General features: G+C 35.9%; 2 protein-coding genes across 2 annotated transcripts; both read left to right on the top strand.

Annotated features, from left to right (window-relative positions):
- Positions 1–1,114: 1,114 nt before the first annotated feature.
- LOC307146701 (uncharacterized protein) lies at positions 1,115–15,363 on the top strand (the record flags this gene model as incomplete). Its single annotated transcript, XM_079850911.1, has 10 exons — positions 1,115–1,118; positions 2,884–3,294; positions 8,490–8,882; positions 8,966–9,037; positions 9,783–10,175; positions 10,298–10,699; positions 11,628–11,708; positions 13,011–13,391; positions 13,476–13,574; positions 15,269–15,363. 10 exons carry the CDS (start codon positions 1,115–1,117, stop codon positions 15,361–15,363), a joined length of 2,331 nt encoding a protein of 776 aa, XP_079707037.1.
- An 8,332-nt stretch (positions 15,364–23,695) lies between these two features.
- On the top strand, positions 23,696–25,446 carry LOC307146700 (uncharacterized protein; the record flags this gene model as incomplete). Its single annotated transcript, XM_079850910.1, has 4 exons — positions 23,696–24,095; positions 24,172–24,243; positions 24,506–24,898; positions 25,025–25,446. The coding sequence occupies 4 exons, from the start codon at positions 23,696–23,698 to the stop codon at positions 25,444–25,446; spliced, it is 1,287 nt and encodes a 428-aa protein (XP_079707036.1).
- Positions 25,447–25,783: the final 337 nt, after the last annotated feature.

Here is a 25,783-nt window from a genome sequence, read left to right as displayed (position 1 = left end):
CGGCGCTGAGAACTCTCCAAAAGAGGATGCCAATGCTCGCGCTCTTGCATCACCAAATCACTGTAAAATATAGGCTTCCGCGATATTGCCGGAACTTGAATGATGAAAAATACGTTTAAAATGTAGCCTTTAAGAAAAAGGTGTAATGTACATTATGATAAGTTTTGCTAATGAAATAAAAAGTTAGCTTATTTGCAGATCAATAGGTAAATGTCTGCACTTATCTTTCTTATTAGTGCTGAAGAATGACTAAAACTGGCTAGAAAAAAAAAAAAAAAATTGATTAGTGCTTTTTACTTTTTAAGTACTTTAAAAATGAATTACCTTTGAACCTATTTTATTGGGGTATCTGTACTTTTACTCAAGTACTTGATTTGTGTACTTTAACCACTGGAAAAAAAAAAAAAAATAATACAAAAATAAATAAAAACGCATTATTGTAGTGACTACTGTGTATGACTGTTCATTAGTAGTCACTTCATAGTTATATTTCTAAATTGTAGTAGATAATTAATAGTAGTTCTTCAGGAGGTATGACAGAATTCAATAGTTATTGATTAACTAACTGTTACTTAACACAATCATACAATTTCATTACATACTGACTAGTTAACACATCTTCCTTAGTAGTTAACAGTAGTGACTTAAGTGTTAATGAAGAATTACCTATTAGTTCTTCAGTAATTTCTCATTAGTTATGTAGTAAGTGGGTCATTCTATAGAAATGTCCATTTTTCTGTCCCAAACCTTTACAGAAATATTACACTTGAAAAACACTTTAGAATTACAATTTCTTTATATTTTAAAATAAAACAATATGTTATTTGAACAATTACACCAATTACACATAAAAATCACACTGATGATATCACTTGATTTATCTCATGATTTCATGTGAAGCTTTTAGTTGAACTGACCTACTTTATTGTTAGGGAATTGTAAAAAAAAAAAAAAAAAAACAATAAAAATAGAATACAAATGGATTAAACTATAAATTTAGTTAGTATACCATGATTGACAACATGTGGTTTGATACCTTGCAGCAGCCATTTTGTAAAATGATTTTTTCATAAAAATTGTCACTGGTGTTACTGTCACTGGTGTCACCTTCCTTATGGGTAACACCAGTAACACCAGTGACTCCTATTGTTATTCAAAGCTATTCATTTTCTTCTACACTCAAAAGTTAAGATTTAAAGGATTGCATTATAACTTGATAAAGTTTTCAAATATTTTTATTGTTACAGCAAAACATGGTTGGGAAAATGAACTAACATCATTCAAGCACAATTTTAACAAACCTGATTAAAATAAATCAAACATAATCTCCTTATTTGTTGCATTATTATTATTTTTCTGTAACTCTGACTACATGTGCTGAAAAAAATAGAAATAATGTTTCATAAAAACCTTTAATATTACCAAAGTAGTAATGTAACACCAGTGACAAAAAAGGTACATGCAGTCTTTAAATAAATGCACAAACAATATAGAAAATCATTAAGCTTTCATTTATGTGTATTTATAAAGTCAAAGGGTAATCTAATAATGTGGTTTAAGTTTAAATGTTAGAAAAAGAAATGCATTTTAAAGGATTAGTTCACCCCAAAATGAAAATTTACTCACCCCAATTCCATCCAAGATATCCACGTCTTTCTTTTCTCAGAGGGAGAGAAATTATGTTTTTTTGAGGAAAACATTTCTGGATTTTTCTTCTAACAATGGACTTCATTTGTTACCATCGTTTTTAAGTCCAAATCAATGCAGTTTCAAAAGTCTTTGAAGTGTTTAAACGGGCTGTACGCGATCACAGCTGAAGAAGAGGTTGTTATCTAGCGAAACGATCGGTCATTTTCAAAAAATAAATTATAATTTATAGACTTTTTACCTTCAATAGTTGGGATTGAGCTGATCAACAAACGGACAGGGAACTACATCATCACGTTGAAAGGTCACGCCGGCGCCGGCAGAAGAACCGCCCCACTGTTTACAATGCGCCCGTACATAGGAGGATAGTTCAAATAGTATTGTTTGCTATTATATATATAGTAATAGTATTCAGTGAATATGAATATGAATAGTATATGAATAACATTCTGATATGAATAGTAGTTCAAATAGTATTGCTGGCACCGGCGTGACCTTTCAACGTGATGACGTAGTTCCCTGTCCGTTTGTTGAAACCCCCGAGTATGATGTAAGAGGAAATCCACAATTGAGTCAAACATCTAGAAATAAAGCAAAACAAATTAAAACAAAATAAGTTTTCTTTAGATATTGAGAGACTGAAAGAGACTGAAAGAGAGACGATAGTAGATGTGAAAAGGAAAGGATAATAGGAAATGTCATATATTACATTGAAAATAAAGAAAATATATATTTGGTCTTATCGAGGGAATGCGCTGAATGTAGTAGTTTGTGATCTGGATAGGAAAAAGCATGAAATATATGATTTACAAACCCTTATTTGTCCTTTACATTTGTACTGTTATTTATTAATTTTTTTTATTTTAAGTTTATTTTGAATTGTTCATACAGTAAACATCACACTCTTTAATTATCTGATGATGATCTTGAATGTAATTCCTTTATATGTTTTGTTTCAATGGGAAAATAATTTTACCTAAATATTTGAATCTCACATTTATCATCAAAGTTCCATAAAAGTATAACTTTGTCATAAGTCGAGATCAAGGGTCAGTTCTGAGAGAACGGTATAAAGGATACACTTGTTGTAGGTTTAGTAAGTTTATTTAGTTCATCCTCATTTTACAATCCCAATATCTTCTCTTTCAGACAGACACAGATGTTAGATGTTTACCTGTACTCTTGTGTTTGACACCTCAGTGAATGAGTGAATGAGTCTTTTCTTTATTCTCTCAGAACCTACAACTGATCCATGCTATGATTATAACACTCTTGATGAATATTGGAGAGACATACGGCAAAGCCCATATCAGTACTCTGGATATGATGACACTCTTGTTGAATGGAGTGGCTGGTATCGGCTGTATCTGAATGGAGAAAGTGCCCAGATGTCTGAGTGGTGTGTGAGTCATGTGGGATGTGGTGGAGAAACTGGACTGCAACTCAACGGTTCTCATCCAACACTTGAGGATGGAGTGGAGACCCATGAAGTCGTGGGAACTAATGCAGGGTGGTGGTGGAGGTATACCAATCAGTGCGGCGCCTACAATTCCACATCCATCCGAGTCAAAGCCTGTCCAGGAGATTATTACGTCTATGAATTTGTCAAACCCAACATATCATCCCCCCAGCCTATGTACTGTGCAGGTACTATATTCAATCTTATCTTTATAATTTTTTTTTATGTCAGTATAAAGTGTAAATGCTCTTACTATTAGATAATTGAACAAACATATTTTGTTTTATGAAAATAAGCATGTTTTAACGAGTGGTTTGCATTCAATTACCCATTCTATATTGTAGGTTATGCTGCAGATCAGTGGCACCTAGATCTCTTTGTTACACAATTCCTCAAATTACACATTATGCCATTTGTTCAATAATTAATAAGTAAACTAACAATGTAAATGAAAACATTGTGATATTACTCTACAGTCCTCTTGTGCCTATCTGAAGTTAAGTTTATTTCTCAGATTTCATTTCATTTCATTTCATTTATTTATTCTCTTTTCGTGGTAATGCAACACGAAATGCCACAACAACAATCCACACAAACACAACAAAAATACATTCCATGACAAGAAGAACAGGAGTAGGATGAAGAAAAAAAATCTTATAAACTCCTACCCCATTCTTATAATAAGAAAGTTACAAATTAGATGGCCTAACCGACATGAAAGAAAATAAATAAATAAATAACAGCGACAAAAAAAATAAAAAAATAAATGAAAAATAACGCAGACCAGATGTAATCTACTTTCATTTTTAACAATTTTCCTTAACAATTTTTTTTTATTTTTTTATATTAATTCTGCTTACACAACACTAAACAAACAAAAACAACATTAATGCAATAATGACAACTCTGGCATCAAAGACAATGACGAGACCATGATCATTCATATTATAGTTTTAAAAACTTTATACAAGTTAAGTATCTTCTCTTTATACTTATATTTAAATCGAACTATATTTGAACAACATTTTAAATCATTCTCTAGACAATTCCATCTTTTCACACCAGAAACTGAAACACACATTTGTTTGAGGGTATTTCCAGCAAAAGGTTGTTTAAAATCATTATTTCTTCTACTTGTCTCACTATTTACAGTAAAAAGGGTTTGCAGTCCATGTGGTAACAAGCAATGTTTTGCTTTATGAACAACTAATAAAGTTTGTAAAGAAACCAAGTCCTTCAATTTAAGTAGCCCTGACCTCAGAAACAGTCCTGTAGTATGTTCTCTTGGAGCAACTCCATTAATTATCCTTATTGCCCTTTTTTGCAAAATAAATAAGGGCATTAAATTAGTAAAATATGAATTACCCCATACCTCCAAACAATACATCAAATAGGGCAAAATAAAGGAACAATAAAGGATTCTCATTGCTTTGTAATTTAACATAAACTTTACTTTACTCAAAACAGCAATATTTTTACACATTTTATTTCTTACGTAGGCTATGTGTGATTTCCATTTAAATTTTTCATCAATGAGTACTCCTAAAAACCTCAATTCTGACACTCTCTCAATAGTTATTCCATTTAGAATCAAACAAACATTATCAGGACATTTTTGATTTGTAAACAACATAAATTTAGTTTTACTTAAATTTAACGACAGTTTATTTTTGTTAAACCATTTCTGAAGTAGGACCAATTCTTGTTCAATAGTTTTGATTAAGATTTTTAAGTTCTTCCCCGATACAAAAAAATTTGTATCGTCCGCAAAAAGAACAAAACGTAAAATTTTGATTCATCACAGAGATCATTAATGTATAAAATAAATAATTTAGGCCCCAACACAGAGCCTTGAGGGACTCCACACTGTATTGTTTCCAACTTAGATTCATGGCCTAAATACTCTACATATTGTTGTCTATTTTCTAAATAACTAATAATCCAATTTAATACTACACCTCTAATTCCATATGTCTGTAATTTAGATATCAATATTCCATGATCAAGAGTGTCAAAGGCCTTTTTAAGGTCAATAAAAACTCCAACTGTGTGATTTTTATTCTCCAATTCTGTAGTAATGTCCTCTGTGATTTTCATCAAAGCCATAGCTGTTGAGCGGGTGCTACGAAACCCAAACTGATTATCGTTTATCAAAGAATATTTTTCAAGAAAATAATCAAATTTTTTAACAAAAAGCTTCTCCAGAATTTTTGAAAATTGGGAAAGCAAAGATATAGGCCTATAATTTGTAAGACTATGCCTATCACCAGTTTTAAAACAAGGAATAATTTTAGCCACCTTCATTTTATCTGGAAAAAAACCTGTATTAAAAGACAAATTAATTATATATTTTAATGGTCTAATAATGCAACGTAGAGTTTCTTTAACAATATACATATCTAAGCCATCACTATCACATGAATTTTTACTTTTTAATTTAGAGACAGTGGAAATAATTTCACTCTCACTAACTTCGTCAAAAAAAATGGATTGCATGACTCTGCTTTCACCTATCCAGCTTTTATTATGTAATGGTATAGTTTTGGCAAGATTTGGACCAACATTAACAAAAAATGAATTAAATTCATCAGCCATTTTTTCACCACGTATCTCGACATTCTGTTCATTCATTAAATATAATGGCTGACTATAATTCTTTTACTGCCTATAACCTCCCTTAAGACTTTCCACATATTTTTGATATTACTTTTGTTTTCCATCAACAAGTTTATATAATAATCTTTCCTTGCACGTCTCATTATAGTAGTCAACTTATTTTTGTAAGCTTTATATTTATTTTCTGCATTTACCGTCCGATATTTTACAAAATCCCGATAAAGCTTATTCTTCTTTTTACACGATTTCAATATACCTTTCGTTAACCAAGGTTTATTATTATTTCTTGCTTTATCATTCAATATTTTTATTGGGCAATTATTATTATATAACCATAAATACGTTTTCAAAAATAATTCATATGCCTTATTTACATTATTTGTACTATAAACATTGTCCCAGTGTTCTTTCATTAGATCATCCCTAAATCTATTTAATCTTTCCTCAGTTCTTAACCTAATAACTTTACTATACTTTTCTTTATTTGTTTTTACTTCACAGAAGTGAGTTACAAATATCGGTAAATGATCCGTTGTATCATTTATCAAAAGACCACTTTTGACCGTTTTTTCAAATATATTTACAAAAATATTATCAATTAACGTGGCACAACTGGAAGTTATTCGGCTAGGCTTAGTAATAGTAGGATAAAGGCCTCTACTGTACATTAAATCTAGAAAATCTAAACTACTAGTATGATTTGACACATTCAAAAGATTTATATTGAAATCCCCACAAATTATAGACACTTTATTTTCATTCAACCCAAATAATAATTGCTCCAGCTTGTTATTAAATGCTGTAATACTAGATCCTGGAGTTCTATATATGCATGTGACAACAATATTCCTCTGTTTCTTCATTTCGATCTCAACAGTTAAACATTCCATTAAATCTTCTGTTGCAGTAGTCATACACTCAATTGTTTTGCATTTCAGATCACTACTAACATATAGAGCAACCCCGCCTCCTCTCTTATTAATCCGATTAACAAAAAATAATTCATAACCCTCAAAATAAAATTCCACACCTTTCTCATCCGTTAACCAAGTCTCAGACAAAGCTATAACAGTAAATTTATTTTGTAATGTGTTCAAATAATCATGTATTTTACCAAAATTTGAATACAGGCTTCTACAATTCAAATGAATAAGAGAAAATGAACCAGCCGTTTCTATATTACTAATAAATTCTGCGTCTGTGTAATATTTACATGTATCATTTATGTTTGGAAATAAATTTGACTCCGAGTCCAGTTCATCATAGTCATAGACACATCCTTCTGAATTTTCAGCTTGTGTAGGGATATGTTCACACACTGCGGACATTGCACTCATTTATACCAATTAGCGCTTGCCACAATGTAATCTCCACATACCTTATTCATTATGTGTCTTTTCGTTTTCATAACTGACCAAGGAAAGTCGAAGAGATTCAACGCTGGTTGTTATTTCCCCAGCAGGAGCATGTTTGCTCCTACTGCGGGGGGACTGCCATCCTACAGCCCGCAGCGCTGAGTCCCAATCCGGCTCTTTTCTTGGAACTTCCATCGTTACGCCAAAATCCTTTAATCCCTCAGCTGCTTTTCGAGGGTTTTCAAAAATTTTAGTCTTTCTATCCTGCAGAAACAGCATGAGTTTTGCGGGGTAAAGAATGCGAGACCTGATTTTCCTCTCCTGGAGTTGTTTCCTTGCACTCCTGTATTTTGCACGCTCCTTAAAAACATCGGTGGTGTAATCCTCATCAAAATATATCCGTTGATCCTTGATCCGAATGTCCTTTAGAGACCATGCAGCATATAGCACTCGTTGTTTCTCCTTAAAACTACGGAAACATACGATGATTGATCTGGTGAAGTCCGCGGCACGTCCCGTGGAGACACCTGTTGCTGCGGCGCGATGCGCCCTTTCAATGTAAATTTCTTCCCGGATATTAAGCTGCTCACGAATAAGCTTTTCTATAAACTCAATCATATTACTTCCTTCTGTTTTCTCCGGTACAGAGTAAATTCTTAAATTATTTCTCCGTGAACGGCCTTCCAGGCCCTCACACTTCTCCTCAAGGTACTTTTGTTTACACATCAAATGAAACAGCACCTTAGTCAGATCCATGTTACGATCCTCATTGTCCGCAATCCTCTGTTCGGCGTCATTCACCCTTGTTTTCAATTCTTCAAAGTTCAGTTTAATTTCGCTCACCTCCTTCCTCAGCACACAAAAATTTTCAGCCGTTTCAGTTCGAAATAATTTGAGTTCCTTCAGTATTTCTGAAGTATTATCGGCGTTACCATCGCCCGTTCCCTCCCGGCAGGTTTGGTTTGCTGGCACAATATCCAACAACTCGCCTCGTCTTTGATTTGGTCTTGTCATATTTAGGCACTCTTTTTTTTTCTTCTTTTTTTCTTTAAATGATAACTTGAAAGTTCAGAACGTAATACACTTTATCTGAGTCCACAAGCAGTAGTCAGTCTTCAAGTTTAAGCTTTTGTTTGTCCAGTTCGGCCATCTTTGAATTCACATATTTTAAATGAATTAAAACTTATTTGCACAGCTTTTGTCATTCGTAACCCCTCAGGTGTTTCTCTGCCCCGATCTGCTGTCAGCCACTGTAGACTTGCCCCATTTTGAGCCTGACAGTACACCACTGGTTAGAGTAAAATTGCTCGAAATCATGTAATTAACCATCATAATTGGTCTTATGGTATAAAACTCTTATGCTCTTTAGGATGTAATATATTTTAACAGTACTTTTGCAAACTTCATGACAGTTGCTTTCCAAAGCATCAGCAGTGATCCCTGCTACAACTATGAGTCTCTGGATCGTCCCTGGAGAGCCAACAATGAAAGTGGAGATTACATCTGTGATGAACTTTTCTCCTGGAATGGCTGGTACCGGCTTTACTACTATGGAATGGACATCCGGATGTCAGAGACCTGTGTTAGTTCATACACCTGTAACACAGACCTCAATCTGTGGCTCATTGATCCTCACCCTCAGATAGAGGATGGAGTGGTGACCAGGGAGGTCTGTGGTGGTAGTTATTATTGGGGACTCTGCTGTAATCACAAGACAAAACCCATCCGAGTGAAAGCGTGTCCAGGCAATTACTATGTCTATGAACTTGTGAATCCAGCATGGGGGTGTTCAGGATACTGTACAGGTACTGTGCTTTTCTCATTTATTTAAGAATTTCAAACCTTTTTGTAAATGATTTCTCAATTACATGAATTTCCTTCTTTTTAGATGTCAACACTATTTCACAGGCAGTTTCCACTACAAGTCCAGATATCTTCACTGGATCTACCATCACCTTGAGTAAGTTGTAAATAATATGAACGAATATATAAGTGTTATTAAAAATTATAAAAAACATTAAATGAAAGATTTGCATTACAGTTTAAATGGAAATTTTTATGCATAAACATTTTCACTCTTACACAGTCGCATTGCGTATAAAATGGTTTATGAATCTCATGATTATTACAGTGTTTGACTGGTTCAGATTTTCACCTATGACACGCAAATCCGTGAAGCGCTCCATATTTTTTTGTCGGCTCTACTCTGTACACCTCACTTTTTAATGCTCCTCATGATAGATGTCCAACACTCACACCCACATTCAAGAAAACAATAACTAAATCAACTAGGAATAGGGCCGGGTGGGGTGCTCTGTGGAGGGCCTGAAGAGTGGGGTGGGGTGGTTCTGGCATCAGGTGCCCCTGGATCCAATCCTGATGATTGCAACATTTCAACACAAAAATTTTCATCACTCACACACTTACACGGACATGTCTATTCAAGCACACACACACGTTCCTCCTCCACCAATATGTTTCATGATGTTTGCAATCACAAGCTCTGTTTATAATTTCAATGATTTCAAATAGTCATTGTATACTGTACGTTTCATGTCTTTTACACTTAATTGGGTTTTGTAAGGTTTGTGTGTTTTTGTTAATATTTGGAAAAACGTAATAAAAAAAAAAAAAGATTTTCACCTGTGAAGTTCATCTTTGTAATATAACTTGTTTGTTTTGGTCTCATCATCTCTCACTAACAGATTATGACCCGTGTAATAACTACAACATACTCGACAACTACTGGAGAAGCACACTCAATTACTGGTCTATGTATGGATACATATATGATTATGATGACACTCGTGTAGAATGGGATGGCTGGTATCGACTCTTCATGAATGGCTTGAGTGCTCAGATGCCTGAGTGGTGTATGTCTTACATGTCATGTGGAGGTTTTAGTTCTCTGTGGCTTGGTGACTCTCATCCTCGGCTAGAAGATGGAGTTGTTACTCGTGAAATTTACGGCTCCCGTGATTATCAGTGCAGTCGCTACAGATCCGACCCGATCCAAGTCAAAGCTTGTCCTGGAAATTATTATGTCTACAAATTTACCAGACCAACTCTTTCAATCCCAGCTCCTGTATATTGTGCAGGTATATTCATTTATCTTTATATCTGACATGCTTGTCATGAATTGTATTGATTTATATTCATATTATTCATTTGAATATATTTAATCTGCAATAATGCTCTCTTCCTACTTTTTCCTTAATAGTGCCTTTCTCCACCCCAAGTGTTGATCCCTGCTACAACTATACCAGTCTGGATGAGCCTTGGAGAGCCACAGACAACCCTTACTATAATAACTATAACTACTATCGTATGTGTGATTATAATGTGGAGTGGAATGGCTGGTACAGGATGTTCTACAATGGTGAAAATGCTCAAATGCCAGAATCATGTGTAAATCAGTACATGTGTGGCACATATGACCCACTGTGGCTCAACGGGCCTCACCCACAGCTGGAAGATGGAGTGGTCACCCGGCAGGTCTGTGTCTCCTCATGGAGCGACTGCTGTACTTACACATCCCACCCTATAAGAGTCAAAGCCTGTCCAGGAAATTACTATGTTTATGAGTTTGTCAAGCCAATATTTTGCAGCGCTTACTGTGTTGGTGAGCACTTACTCAAATGATCTTCAGCCATTAAAGGACAAGTTCGGTATTTTACACATAAAGCCCTGTTTACAGATCGTTTCTGATGAAATAGAACGGTTAAGATTAAACTTTTGACAGATGCTGCTGTCGCGAGAATTTTAGGTTTATTTCGCTTTCCCCTCCCCCCTCAAGAATGGTAGTCTATGTGCACTGGAACAATCCTTCCTAAAACGCATTAAACTTTCATTTAAAAAGAGATGAAACTCACCGAGTGGTCAGGGGTGTTCACTGATATGCTCATACAAAAATCGCTGCAAAAGATGCTTTCCAACAGGTTTTATCATAGTTTTTGTCCAACTCCATTGACTTGCATTGAATGTGCTGTGTGAGGTACGGTATTACTCCGCCGCTTCTTCTTCTGCTTCTTCTGTGTATTCAGTGAAATGCCAGTGGTTTGCTTGCAATTGGCAAATGTGCATTATCGCCACCAACTGGGCTGGAGTGTCTATTATTCAAGCTCTCAACGGAAGAATCTACGGGTGTGAGACCTTTGGAAAAATAGATCCACAGTTTTACAACGAATGGTAAAACACCTGTTGGAAAGCATCTTTTGCAGCGATTTTTGTATGAGCATATCAGTGAACACCCCTGACCACTCGGTGAGTTTCATCTCTTTTTAAATGAAAGTTTAATGCGTTTTAGGAAGGATTGTTCCAGTGCACATAGACTACCATTCTTGAGGGGGGGGTGGGAAGCGAAATAAACCTAAAATTCTCGCGACAGCAGCATCTGTCAAAAGTTTAATCTTAACCGTTCTATTTCATCAGAAACGATCTGTAAACAGGGCTTTATGTGTAAAATACCGAACTTGTCCTTTAACTTTTCTGAATTGTGTTTGAATTGAAATGAAATGATTGTTGTTAATATAAAATGTTCCTAATACCAGATCCCTCAAGTCAGTCCATCTCATCAACAACCGAAACAATCCCATCCACAGAATCCATTACTCCACCAATCACAACCACTGGTAAAGTATTGCTTCCTTCATAAACTCTCTTGAGCATCTTTTTGGACTTGTATTTTTATTAAACGTGATCTCTTGAAATGTTTCTGTTTATCACATTAAGTAAATTCATAGCTAAATTAATTTCTACAGAAAATATTTACAAAAATCACATTAGTAAAAAGCAATACAGCTCACAAATGATTATGCAAACTCTATATATTTAAATGTAAACAGAATGCATTTTTAGACAAAGTGATATACAGTATCTCACAAAAGTGAACTGAATTACTCTGGCTTAAAGGGTTAGTTCATCCAATAATGTAAATTCTGTCAGTAATTACTCTCCCTTATGTTGTTCGAGACTTTCGTTCATCTTCAGAACACAAATTAAGATATTTTTGATGAAATCTGAGAGCTATCTCACTCCTCCATAGGCTTCTCTTTAATTGAAACTTGCTGGCCCAGAAAGATAGTAAAGACCATGTTTAAAATAGTCCAAGTGACTACAGCGGCTCAACCTTAAGTTTATCAAGCAACAAGAATGCTTTTTGTGCGCAACCCCCCCAAAAAATAACGACTTTATTCAACTCTTAATTTTCTTCTGTATGCCTCAGAACATAGGCTCACTATTGGCCAGCATCACACACATGGCCAGCGCCAGTACTGTCTTTATGTTGTCTACATTAATTTGGAGATTAACTGTGGAATTATTACATTATAAATTATGTAAAAAACGTATAAAAATGTGTGTTTTTAATCGTGGTTAATCACAGAATTTGTGATTAATCTAGTTATTTTTTTATCATAGACAGCACTTATAGCTGAAATATATATATATATATTTATATATATATAAGTGCTGTCAATCGATTAAAAAAATAACTAGATCAAATTACACTCTGATTAGCAAATAATGCATGCAAGTGTAATAAGCCATGAAATTAAATCAAAAGCAGAGATCTAGGAACAAGATATTTTTGCAGATTATTTAATATGAGAATAATATTTTTGCAAATAAGTGGAAAATAGTGTTTTGAAAGAACTGGCTTCTTGAAGTCCATTTGCTTGTAATACTTGTGCTCAATTACAAAGGGACTCAGATTTGGCCGTTTTTATCTCGTTTTGTCAGCTGGATAAAAGAAGTTGTTCTGAAAGCTCACGACAAATTGTCTTCAGTTTCAACTAAAAATGCAAATGAAACAGTGATGTTAAGTAAAGAGAGTAAACTGTTTCATAACATAACCACTACAAAAAATACACATAAAAAAACATTCATTTATTAATTCTGCAAAATATATATTTTTAATATTTCCATGACAACAGCTCCCCCTGTTGACCCCTGCTACAACTACAATATCCTGGATGATTCATGGAGAGCCACCAACAATCAACATTCCTCTCAAATAATGTGTGACACTTGGGTCAGCTGGAACGGCTGGTACCGTCTCTTCATTCAGGATCAGAGCGTTCAGATGCCAGACACATGTATTGATGAGTTTAGTTGTGGCACTTATGCTCCACTGTGGCTGAACGGAGGACATCCAACAGTTGAGGATGGAGTGGTCACTCGAGATGTCTGCGGTCACTGGAGCAATAACTGCTGCTATTTCCAATCCAATCCCATTAAAGTCAAAGCCTGTCCAGGAGATTATTATGTCTATGAGTTTGTGAGCCCAACTGCCTGCAATTTGGCTTACTGTGCAGGTAAATATATTTACATGTGCACTTTGTTCATGTAAAAGAGATATATATATATATATTATATCTAATAATTATCATTTATTTCAGATTCAAGCAACATAAACACTACCACTACTACTGTCACGCCAGAAACAACCACAACCGAGACTACAACAACAGAAACTACAACCATGGACACTACGACTGGTAATATGATGTATTGTGTTATAAAATGGAGGATTATTGATTGGCATCAGCAAATCAGATTAATATTATGTGATACATATAAATAATTTAAAATAATGTATAAAGCTATATAGGCTATTATATTGTATTATCAGTAATTTAATTATTACAATTATTATTACTATTATTATTATAGCCTATTCAGTGTAAATGTAATGGAGACACTATATCACAACAAAAAAGAGGTCAATGCAAATACTTTTTACCGTTCCATTTGCACACTGAATATGGGTTTAAAAGGTCAGCTGCAAAAATAACTGTGCCCACTCCTTTTCAGGGCTAATTTTCACTGTGTCTTTAGTAAATCTGGACAGTAGTTTTTAAGGCCAAAAGATGGTTTGCGCTAATGCGAGTGTTAGTAAATCTGGCCCAGAATCTGTCATTTCAACTATAGGCTACACTCTGCTAACTTGGCTTCTTTTTCTATTATTCAAACAACTGTAGAGAGAAGGGTGTACGTTTGTACAGTTCAAATTTGAAATCATAAGTGTGCTAAAACAGTCTATTGCTCTCTCTTGGCCCATTTTGTTGGATAATTTAGTATTTAGGCAACAACAACAAAGAAACTTTAGGCAATGTCTCACTTCAACTTAGGGAAAATGGGCAGTTATACTGTAATAATAAATAGTTATTTTTCCAATAAGTTTCACACAAAGAAAGAAGATCAAAGAGTGGTTCAAGTAAATCAAATTTGAATCAGGATGGGACAATGGTTTTATAAGAGAATTTGGGTCCTTCATATTCACACAGGGCCCAACAGTAACAGAAGTTCCAGGGAGCCCTCATAGTCCATGAGCCTTGTTTAAAAAGGCATTGTGTAGGCTATGGGACACATATATTCAAGCATAAATTAAAAAAAAAAAAAATTCATTGTTAATTAGTTTTCTGAACCAAACTGGATCGCACGGCCTTAATCAGATATAGTTGCAGACCACCTTTAGTAAATACACCCACTGGTACACATGGCCAGTATAGCAGGTTGAAGTGTCCTAACCAGACGTGATGCGATAAGAAGGACCTGGCTACAGCCTGCAGATACCTACCCTGATATAGCTCGATCATTTTTCATAGGCATACATGATAGAAAATGTGTCCGTAGTCGGTGTAGGAAGGAGTATTTCATTTAAAAAAACTGGAAAAGCTGTACAGTTTCACAACTCCTTCATTATAAGGCACAGCCTTGTAGTGAGCCTATGTGAATTCACTCCCCTACAACCAACCAGAGCGTTATCCCACCAGCGGAGCTAGTTGATAGACCGTATCTGGTCGGCAAAACTACGAACACATCTTCCTTTTTAAGAATGACTTGCAAAATAAAATTTTCTGCCGCTAGGGTGCATCTAGATTTCTAGGCTAGAATTACCACATACTTCTGACTCAGATCAAACTTACTGTAAAAAAAAAAACACCATTAACGTAATCATCTAAACCTTTGTAAAATACACGACAATGACTTGTTTAGCCTATGATATCTTCCTTTATTTCAGATGAGAACATTTCTTAATGCAGCATATATTTTATTTAGTTTTAACATGTACAATAGCCTACTGCCTACATTTAAACTCGTTTAACAAACATTCTAGAATCAAAAGTTAAACCTTTAAAAGCAATTCAAGTGTAATCAACTGGTCTCTGTTCTCCCGTTTGCACGGTAGTGGTGCTGGATCTCTTGCGGGAGCTGGGCTCGTGTTCGGCGGGGTTAACTTCAGACCGCCGCCTGCGTTTCACTCATTACCGAAAGATGCTGTGACTGACTCCATAACCTGCCCATAATAAACAAACATTGCACAGCTCTGAGAACATATTTTAACATCTGAAGTAATTAGATTTAGTAGGCTATCTTTAGAAATAAAATGATTTGTTTTATGCAAGGGATCACGCAAAAAAGACCAATGCAAGACTAGTTAGGTAACTGACATCGCGTCTTTATATGTTGCCTTGCATAAAATAAAATGATTTACAGCACAGTAATGATTTTATAGATTAAATAAAACATAAAACAAATGTAGGCCGACTTCGCCGAAGAAATGCACCAAATCAGCAGCGCTGAGAACTCTCCAAAAGAGGATGCCAATGCCCGCGCTCTTGCATCACCAAATCACTGTAAAATGTAGGCTTCCGCGATATCGCCGCAACTTGAATGATGAAAAATAAGTTTAAACTGATAAGAACCAAAATAAGAACCAAGTATAAAAATAAGGTGTAATGTACATTATAAGTTTTGCTAATGAAATAAAAAGTTTGCTTATTTGCAGATCAATAGGTAAATGTCTGCACTTATCTTTCTTATTAGTGCTGAAGAATGACTAAAACTGGCTAGAAAAAAATAAAAAACATTGATTAGTGCTTTTTACTATTTAAGTACTTTAAAAATGAATTACCTTTGTACTTTTACTAAAGTAATTTTGAACCTGAAATTTTGAATAGGCCTAATTATAATTTTACTGGAGTAATATTTTATTGGGGTATCTGTACTTTAACTCAAGTAGGCTACTTTATTTGTGTACTTCATCCACCACCTCCACTCCACTGCAAAAAAAAAAAAAAAAAAAAAAAAAACGCATTATTGTAGTGACTACTGTGTATGACTGTTCATTAGTAGTAACTTCATAGTTATTTTTCTTGAACCTTAATTAGTAGATAATTAGTAGTTCTTCAGGAGGTTTTGATTAACTAACTGTTACTTAACACAATCATAAAATTCCATTACATACTGACTAGTTAACACATCTTCCTTAGTAGTTAACAGTAGTGACTTAAGTGTTAATGAAGAATTACCTATTAGTTCTTCAGTAATTTCTTAGTGGGTCATTCTAAATGTCCATTTTTCTGTCCCAAACCTTTACAGAAATATTACTCTTGAAAAACACTTAGGATTACAATTTCTTTATATTTTAAAATAAAACAATATGTTATTTGAACAATTACACCAATTATACATAAACATCACACTGATGATATCACTTGACTTCCTTCTTCCAAATTCCTGAATACCTATGAAGAAAGGCCCATAGTAAATCCACTGTCTCTTTTCAGTTATCAGAAATTGTCTCATGATTTATCTCATGATTTCATATTAAGCTTTTAATTGAACTGGTATGACCTACTTTATTGTTAGGGAATTGTAAAAAAAAAAAAAAAAAAAAAAAAAAAAAGAATACAAATGGATTAAACTACTTAATTTAGTTATACCATGTATACTTATATTTAGTATACCATGATTGACAACATGTGGTTTGATACCTTGCAGCAGCCATTTTGTAAAATGATTTTTGGTGTTACTGTCAATGGTGTCACCTTCCTTATGGGTAACACCAGTGACTCCTATTTATAGATCATCTTTATTCAAAGCTATTAATTTAGATTGTATGCCAAATGTAACAATTTAGTCTTATCTTTATAGTTGAAGAATAAGTATCTTTGGTCTTATGTATGTTATTGGTGATTCATTGTGTTACTGGTGTTACTGTGTTTTTTTTCTGTCACATAAAATAAAATGTCACATGATAATTTTACATCCATTTAATTATGCTACACTCAAAAGTTAAGATTTAAAGTATTGCATCATAACTTGATAAAGTTTTCAAATATTTTAAGTAATCCATCCGGCTCCAGGGGGATAAACGAAGGCCTTCTGAGGGTAATCCGTGCGGTTTGTCGTAAAAATATACATATTTAAAACTTTATAAATGAAAATATCTTGCTTCCGACAAACGGTCGATGGTCGGAACGGTCGTTCACAGCAGATGGATGCCGGCGTATGACGTAACTATCCCTTTTGGCCGAACTATCCCTTTAAAAACCTAAGTGTAACTATTTTGTGTAACTAGTGTAAAATAGATTTATGAAAGGAAATGAGGGTGAAATATTAAAATTTTTAAAATAATACACTACACACTTCTGCTAAAATTATGTAGCTGGGATTAACACAGGCAAAAAAAGCTGTAGTTACACAGGGAAACCCCGAGCATGACGTAAGAGTAAATCCACAATTGAGTCAAACAGTGGCGGTTCTACATTGAAGTACACCCTGGGCGAGACCCCTTTCGAGCCCCCCCCAGGAAAAAAACATTTTATTTTTTTCGATTTAGTTTTTTTTTTTTCATGTCATCACATTGTTTAGAGCATAAGAAACAAATGGTAAAAAAAAAAAATACTTTAAAAAAAATTTTCATTGAAAATTTATATTTTATTCATGTTATGCTATGTAGTGGTCACTGGGACTCAGTTGTTTAAAAAATAAAATGACAAAATTATATGTATATGCAAAAACAATGGGATTGTATTTTTTAATCACCAATAACTTTTTGGGTTTCAGGATATTTTTCAACCAAAATTTGTATATTAATCTAACTTTCATGGAGGAACCATTAGCTCTTTGGTTACTGCCTCAAATTCTATGCATGACACACTTTTAGTTATGACTTGTAAAACTATACTTAGGAAACTATACTTAACATACTGTAGCAAATAAATAGCAAATGTTCGTCTAACACTACCTACAGATTTGAACATTCCATTGGTTATTTACAGGGCCTAACGTTAACCCAACAGATGGAAATGATAACTGAACTTGTAACAGTTTTATTGCAAAGCACAATATTTGAAATTAGATCTCGTGATTGAGTTGAAACCAAATTATTGTTGTATAAGCATAGCAAGCATCATAGCAAAAAGGCTAACATATAGCCTACCCACCACCACCAATTAACATTAGCCCTTCATTCATGACATGGATACCGTAATCATACAGAGAGAGAGAGAGAAGTTGCATACTTTTATCTTTTGCTCGTTTCTCCTCTTCTTCTTTTCTTTTTTTTCGAAATTGGGCACCTGATGGCTTTGACCTTTTCTTCTCCATCCCTGTTTATTTGGCACTCGACAATCAACAGATTTCCCATCCCCCTAACTGTCACTCACGACCAGAAGTCAAGACTAAACCAATTCACCTTGATGACCGCATAACCGTTTTGTATTACCTATTTTTATTTGCAGGAACTATAGGCCTGTATTTATAATATTATGAATGAAATGTGCGTTAGTTGGAAGAAAGTCGAGGTGTGTGACTGACTATTGCTCTAGAGTATTGCTCTAGTGTGGATCCCCCGTCCACCCATAGACAGTATAAGAAGTGGACAGAGCCATCTCATTGGAACTCAATTGAGACAAGTGAAGCCCATTTTTAGCGATTTTTTAGGACTTCCGTTCCTGACGCGCAGACTCAAACAGAGCTTGACGACGTAGATGTGACGTGAGTGGCTGTGGCATGAGAAATCTGAATCATTCCCTTCTGAAACTTGCAGAGACGGAGAGTGTGAGTAGGAGGTGTCCATGAGCTTGGAGCAGGAGAAACTTTTGCTAGGTATTCTGATTAATTATTTTGTAATTTTGCCTCCACGTCCCCCCGATCGCCCGCGAGCTTCTCCTCCTGTCCATACGGTAATCTCTCTACTGTGCGACAGAGAGTCGCGTGGTTATGACGCAATCGTTAGCCTACTTTTACAAAAACTGCTTCTACGGGGCCATAACATGCTACAAGGTAATGGAGCATTTTATACATTGTCGTGTTTCTTTAGAAATAAATAATGGACAAATGGAGTCTTCAAACGCCTCAGATGTAAAGTTATTCGCTGTCAAAGTGACGCCAAAATGAATGGGAGTCAATGGAATGCTAACAGCAGGTGAAGTTCTGCTACAAGATGGTGGCACGCGGCCGGCTTCAACTTCCGGTCGACTTCCTTAACGCTTGCGTCCACCCCCCCCTGTCCGTTCCAGTTGAGAGAGACCCAGAGGTGAAATGTCGCCCGCGCCCCTCGCCCCACCCCCTTTTCCACTTCTCACAACACACAGTTTCTGTGCATGGTACATTTTCAGCAAGCAGGGGCGCCGGCAGCTGCAGGGAGCGCCAATTTGTCAATTCCACACACAGTGAAATGATAGATAATGAAAAACCGCTTCGCAACGCAGAGGATTTTTTTTTTTAACTGCTCGTGCTGCCGCCCCCAATGTGTCACGAAAAAATTACGCCCCGGGCGGCTGCCCGGTTCGCCCGTGCCTAAAACCGCTACTGGAGTCAAACATCTAGAAATAAAGCAAAACAAATTAAAACAAAATAAGTTTTCTTTAGATACTGTTTTGATATTATTAGCAAGTTTCGTTGTTTGTTCTGGTAACAGGTGGGATGATCCATGATTGACAGCAGAACAGTAACGAGAGAGAGAGAGACTGAGGGCGCTTGATCAGGAAGTAAAGTAACCTGCGCATGCGTTTTAGCTGATTATGATGTATTTAGTTAAATATAACACATGTAAGGGATGATAGTGTTGATGATTTACCTTGGATACGAGCGAGAGTGAGCCTTCTGTGTATTCGCGCATAGTGTGTGGAATCAGGGCAACAAATTTATGGAAATCCACTGTCTCCTCAGAAGAGTACGTTCGCAAGAAGCAGAAGGCCACCTTATGACACACACACACACACACACACACACACACACACACACACACACACACACACACACACACACACAGACACAGTAAACCTGTGTTGTTCACTCAGCTGTGCATAATAGCACCAAATTAATAAAAAAACACAGTATATTGACCCGCGTTCTGTTTTCTATCATGCGCCGTGCACGTTTGCGATGACGTAAGATGCACGCAAACGCACCAGGGTTCGATAGAATCAAGTCAGAGAAAGTCTAATGAGGGGAGAATTGCCACTCAACAAACTTCCGGTTGCAGTTCCACTCTTGTTCCATATGAGGGCGCTCACATGACGAGTGCAGAATGAATGGAGGTCTATGGAGCTATACCGCTCAAAATCCACTTTTCTTAGGATATCATTTTTTGTCTAGTAATTTGAATGTTGTTTTCGAAAGGGGATGCAAAGAAATTACACATTGCTTGGTGTTAGATTTTTTAGAGTCACTTATTTGCTTTAAAAAGTCTTTCAAAATGTCAATGACGTCAGAATGCTGACGTCATTAGCAGAATGCTAGCGTGTTATGGGCAACAACAACTCAACCTGTAAGAAATCGAAAAGAAATAAGTACTCGTTCATTCAACTTTCGATCTATAACCCATGTTGAACTTGCAAAACCTACAATCAAATCTGAGATTTCTCAACGGCAATCGGGTGAAAGAGACACATTTAGCCGTCTAGCCCCATTGACTCCCATTCATTTTGCACTCATGGCGAGCGCCCCCAGTGGAACTCTGATTGGAACTACAACCAATAGGACTTATGGTAGGGTAGGTAGGATTTTTATAAAAAACTTTTTTTTTCAAATTTGTTTAAATTGTCTTTATATACCAATACATAATTAAAATGTAAGTGCTCTGAAAAAGAGAGTATAAAAATCGAGTGACTGTAGACCTTTTAATCTGCGATAAACACAACTCATTATTTCCATTCGGGACGAAACAATTGATTGGTTTGGGTGACTGTCACTCACTCTCGCAACCATGGCTACCACCCCTGTTGCTAGATCTGCCCATATGCGCGCGCACCCGTTTGATTTGAGGAATGCAAGAGAGGCGCGAAGAGTAAAATTATGGCAGAGAAAGAGCATTCAAAATTCAAAGCACCTGCATATTCAGTCAGCGAAGGCAAACAAGGCAAAAACTACTTCCTCGGACCCTGGTTTCCCGCACTCTTGAACGACCTCCTCTGCTTCGCCCTCGACCCCAGACCTGTCCTCGAACCGACGAAGCGGTACTTGTCTCCGGAGTGTAGTCCTCATTAGAGTCAACAATGTTTTCATCATGGAAACTCGCAAAACACCGTATATGTTTTGAATCTTACACGAAATTCACCTTCATCACAGTGTAACTGATGGTAATGGAAAAACGTGTATCAATGCAACCTGTTTTTAGCTTTGCCTTATAAATATAGCTCGTTACCTATAAATATAGCTTGTTACCGAATCAAACAAAGTATATTTTAAACTTTACCAGTATCGATATGCTAGCTTGATAGTGAGTACTAAAATAAATCTTATTTGTTTATATTTATAGTGATAAAGTTAGGTATTTTATTACATGTGATTCTGACATGATGTCACTGCATGCACTGCGCTCCTCTCCACTCGTCTCAGGTAAATAAATACGTCTTCCAGCTGAGCCTGAGCGTTTGGCGTCGCGCGTTCATGTGTTTTGGGGGCGTGGCTTTGGAAGGAGCTCAGAAGGGAGGGGGTGGAGTGAATGGAAATAATGAGCTGTGTTTACAACAGTCGTGAGAGGTCTACAGACACTCGATTTTTATTCTCTCTTTTTCAGAGTACTTACATTTTAATTATGTATTGGTATATAAAGACAGTTTAAACAAATTTGGAATGTTTTTTTTTTTTAGAAAAATCCTACCTACCCTGCCTTTAATAGGGCGTTAGAGTGAACAGGCTTTCCGTAGACGGGCTTTGATCAAGTTGAGTGTGAAACCAGACCAGCGCTGCGGGGGGCGCCGGGAACAATCGCGCTCGGGCTAGGACCGCAGCAAACAAGCCCAGTGTGAAAGCAGCCTTAATGAGACCGAAAGAGAGACGATAGTAGACGTGAAAAGGATAGGATAGTAGGAAATGTCATATATTACAAATATATTAATAATAAAGAAAATACATATTTGGTGTTATCGAGGGAATGTGCTGAATGTAGTTTGTGATCTGGATGGAAAAAAGCATGAAATATAGGATTTTACAAACCCATATTATTTGTCCTTTACACTTGTATTGTTATTTATTAATTTGTTTATTTTAAGTTTATTTTGAATTGTTCATACAGTAAACATCACACTCTTAATTATCTGATGATGACCTTGAATGTAGTTCCTTTTTATGTTTTGGGAAAATAATTGTACCTAAATTATTGAATTTCACATTCATCAAAGTTCCATAAAAGTATAACTTGGTAATTTCTATTTGGTGAAAACAAATATGAATACTGTTCCTAGAAATCACTCAGTCGAGATCAAGGGTCAATTATTTTTAAATGTGTGAGAGAAGGGTATAAGGATACACTTGTTGTAGGTTTAGTCAGTTTATTTAGTTCATCCTCATTTTATCATCCCAATACAGACACAGATGTTAGATGTTTACCTGTACTCTTGTGTTTGACACATCAGTGAATGAGTGAATGAGTCTTTTCTCTTTATTCTCTCAGAACCTACAACTGATCCATGCTATAATTATAACACTCTTGATGAATCCTGGAGAGACATACGGCAAAGCCTATATCAGTACTATGGATATGATGACACTCTTGTTGAATGGAGTGGCTGGTATCGGCTGTATTTGAATGGAGAAAGTGCCCAGATGTCTGAGTGGTGTGTGAGTAATGTGAGATGTGGTGGAGAAACTGGACTGTATCTCAACGGTTCTCATCCAACACTTGAGGATGGAGTGGAGACCCGTGAAGTCTGGGGATCTAGTTCATGGTGGTGGGAGTGGTGGGGGTATTCCAGTGAGTGCGGCGCCTACAGTTCCACATCCATCCGAGTCAAAGCCTGTCCAGGAGATTATTACGTCTATGAATTTGTCAAACCCAGCATATCATCCCCCCAGCCTGTGTACTGTGCAGGTACAATATTCAATCTTATCTTTATAATTTTTTTATGTCAGTATAAAGTGTAAATGCTCTAACTATTAGATCATTGAACATACATCTTTTGTTTTATGAAAATAGTCATGTTTTAACTAGTTAGAGTTAGTGGTTTGCAGTCCATTAACTATAGCAGGTTATGTTACAGATCAATATCACCTAGATCTCTTTGTTACACAATTCCTCAAATTACACGTTATGCCATTTGTTCAATAATTAATATGTAAACTAAAAATGTATATGAAAACATTGTGATATTACTCTACAGTCCTCTTGTGCCTATCTGAAGTTAAGTTTATTTTCTCAGATTAAAAATTATTTGCACAGCTATTGTCGTGTAGACTTGCCCCATTTTAGCCTGACAGTACACCACTGGTTAGAATATAATTGCACAAAATCATGTAATTAACCATCATAATTGGTCTTATGGTATAAAACTCTTATGCTCTTTAGGATGTAATATATTTTAACAGTACTTTTGCAAACTCCATGACAGTTGCTTTCCAAAGCATCAGCAGTGATCCCTGCTACAACTATGAGTCTCTGGATCGTCCCTGGAGAGCCAACAATGAAAGTGGAGATTACATTTGTGATGAATCTTTCTCCTGGAATGGCTGGTACCGGCTTTTCTACTATGGGATGGACATCCGGATGTCAGAGACCTGTATTAGTACATACAGCTGTAACACGGAAGTCAATCTGTTGCTCAATGATCCTCACCCTCAGATAGAGGATGGAGTGGTGACCAGGGAGGTCTGTGGTGGTGGTTATTGGGGAAGCTGCTGTGGTTATAAGTCAACCCCCATCAGAGTGAAAGCGTGTCCAGGCAATTACTATGTCTATGAACTTGTGAATCCACAATTCTGGTGGTGTTCAGGATACTGTACAGGTACTGTGCTTTTCTGATTTATTTTCAAACCTTTTTGTAAATGATTTCTGAATGACATGAATTTCCTTCCTTTTAGATGTCAACACTATTTCACAGGCAGTTTCCACTATAAGTCCAGATATATTCACTGGATCTACCATCACCTTGAGTAAGTTGTAAATAATATGAACGAATATATAAGTGTTATAAAAATTATAATTTTTTTTTCAATTAAAGATTTGCATTACAGTTTAAATGGAAATTTTTATGCATAAACATTTTCATTCTTACACAGTCACATTAAATGGTGTATAAAATGGTTTATGAATCTCATGATTATTACAGTGTTTGACTGGTTCAGATTTGCACATGTGAAGTTCATCATTGAAATATAACTTGTTTGTTTTGGTCTCATCATCTCTCACTAACAGATTATGACCCGTGTAATAACTACAACATACTTGACAACTACTGGAGAAGCACACACAATTACTGGTCTATGTATGGATTCATATCTGATCATGATGACACTCGTGTAGAATGGGATGGCTGGTATCGACTCTTCATTAATGGATCAAGTGCTCAGATGCCTGAGTGGTGTTTTTATTACATGTCATGTGGAGGTTATAGTTCTCTGTGGCTTGGTGACTCTCATCCTCGGCTAGAAGATGGAGTTGTTACTCGTGAAATTTACGGCTCCCGTAATGAACAGTGCAGTCGCTACAGATCCGACCCGATCCAAGTCAAAGCTTGTCCTGGAAATTATTATGTCTACAAATTTACCAGACCAACTCTTTCAATCCCAGATCCTGTATATTGTGCAGGTATATTCATTCATCTTTATGTCTGACATGCTTGTCATGAATTGTATTGATTTATATTCATATTATTCATTTGAATATATTTAATCTGCAATATATAATGCTCTCTTTCTATTTTTTCCTTAATAGTGCCTTTCTCCACCCCAAGTGTCGATCCCTGCTATGACTATACCAGTCTGGATGAGCCTTGGAGATCCACAGACAACTATTACTATAATAACTATAACTACTATGGCATGTGTGATTATAATGTGGAGTGGAATGGCTGGTACAGGATGTTCTACAATGGTGAAAATGCTCAGATGCCAGAATCATGTGTAAATCAGTACATGTGTGGCACATATAACCCACTGTCGCTCAGCGGCCCTCACCCACAGCTGGAAGATGGAGTGGTCACCCGTCAGGTCTGTGTCTTCTCATGGAATGGCTGCTGTACTTACAAATCCCACCCTATAAGAGTCAAAGCCTGTCCAGGAAATTACTATGTTTATGAGTTTGTCAAGCCAATGTTTTGTGGAGCTTACTGTGTAGGTGAGCATTTACTCGTATGATCTTCAGCCATTTACTTTTCTGGATATTGTTTGAATTGAAATGATTGTTGTTAATATAAAATGTTCCTAATACCAGAAGCCTCAAGTCAGTCCATCTCATCACCGTCTACAACAACAGAGACGATCCCATCCATAGAATCCATTACACCACCAATCACAACCACTGGTAAAGTATTGTCTTGCTTCATAAACTGTCTTGAGCATCTTTTTGGCCTTGTTTTTTTTTTTTTTTTATTAAACATGATCTCTTGAAATGTTCCTGTTACATTCAGAGTAAGTAAGTAAATTCATAGCTAAATTAATTTCTGCAGAAAATATTTACAAAAATCACATTAGT

Source organism: Squalius cephalus (assembly GCF_949319135.1).
Source record: "Squalius cephalus genome assembly, chromosome: 19".
In the NCBI taxonomy this organism is placed as follows: Eukaryota; Metazoa; Chordata; class Actinopteri; order Cypriniformes; family Leuciscidae; genus Squalius; species Squalius cephalus.
This window is presented reverse-complemented; position numbering and strand designations above follow the sequence as displayed.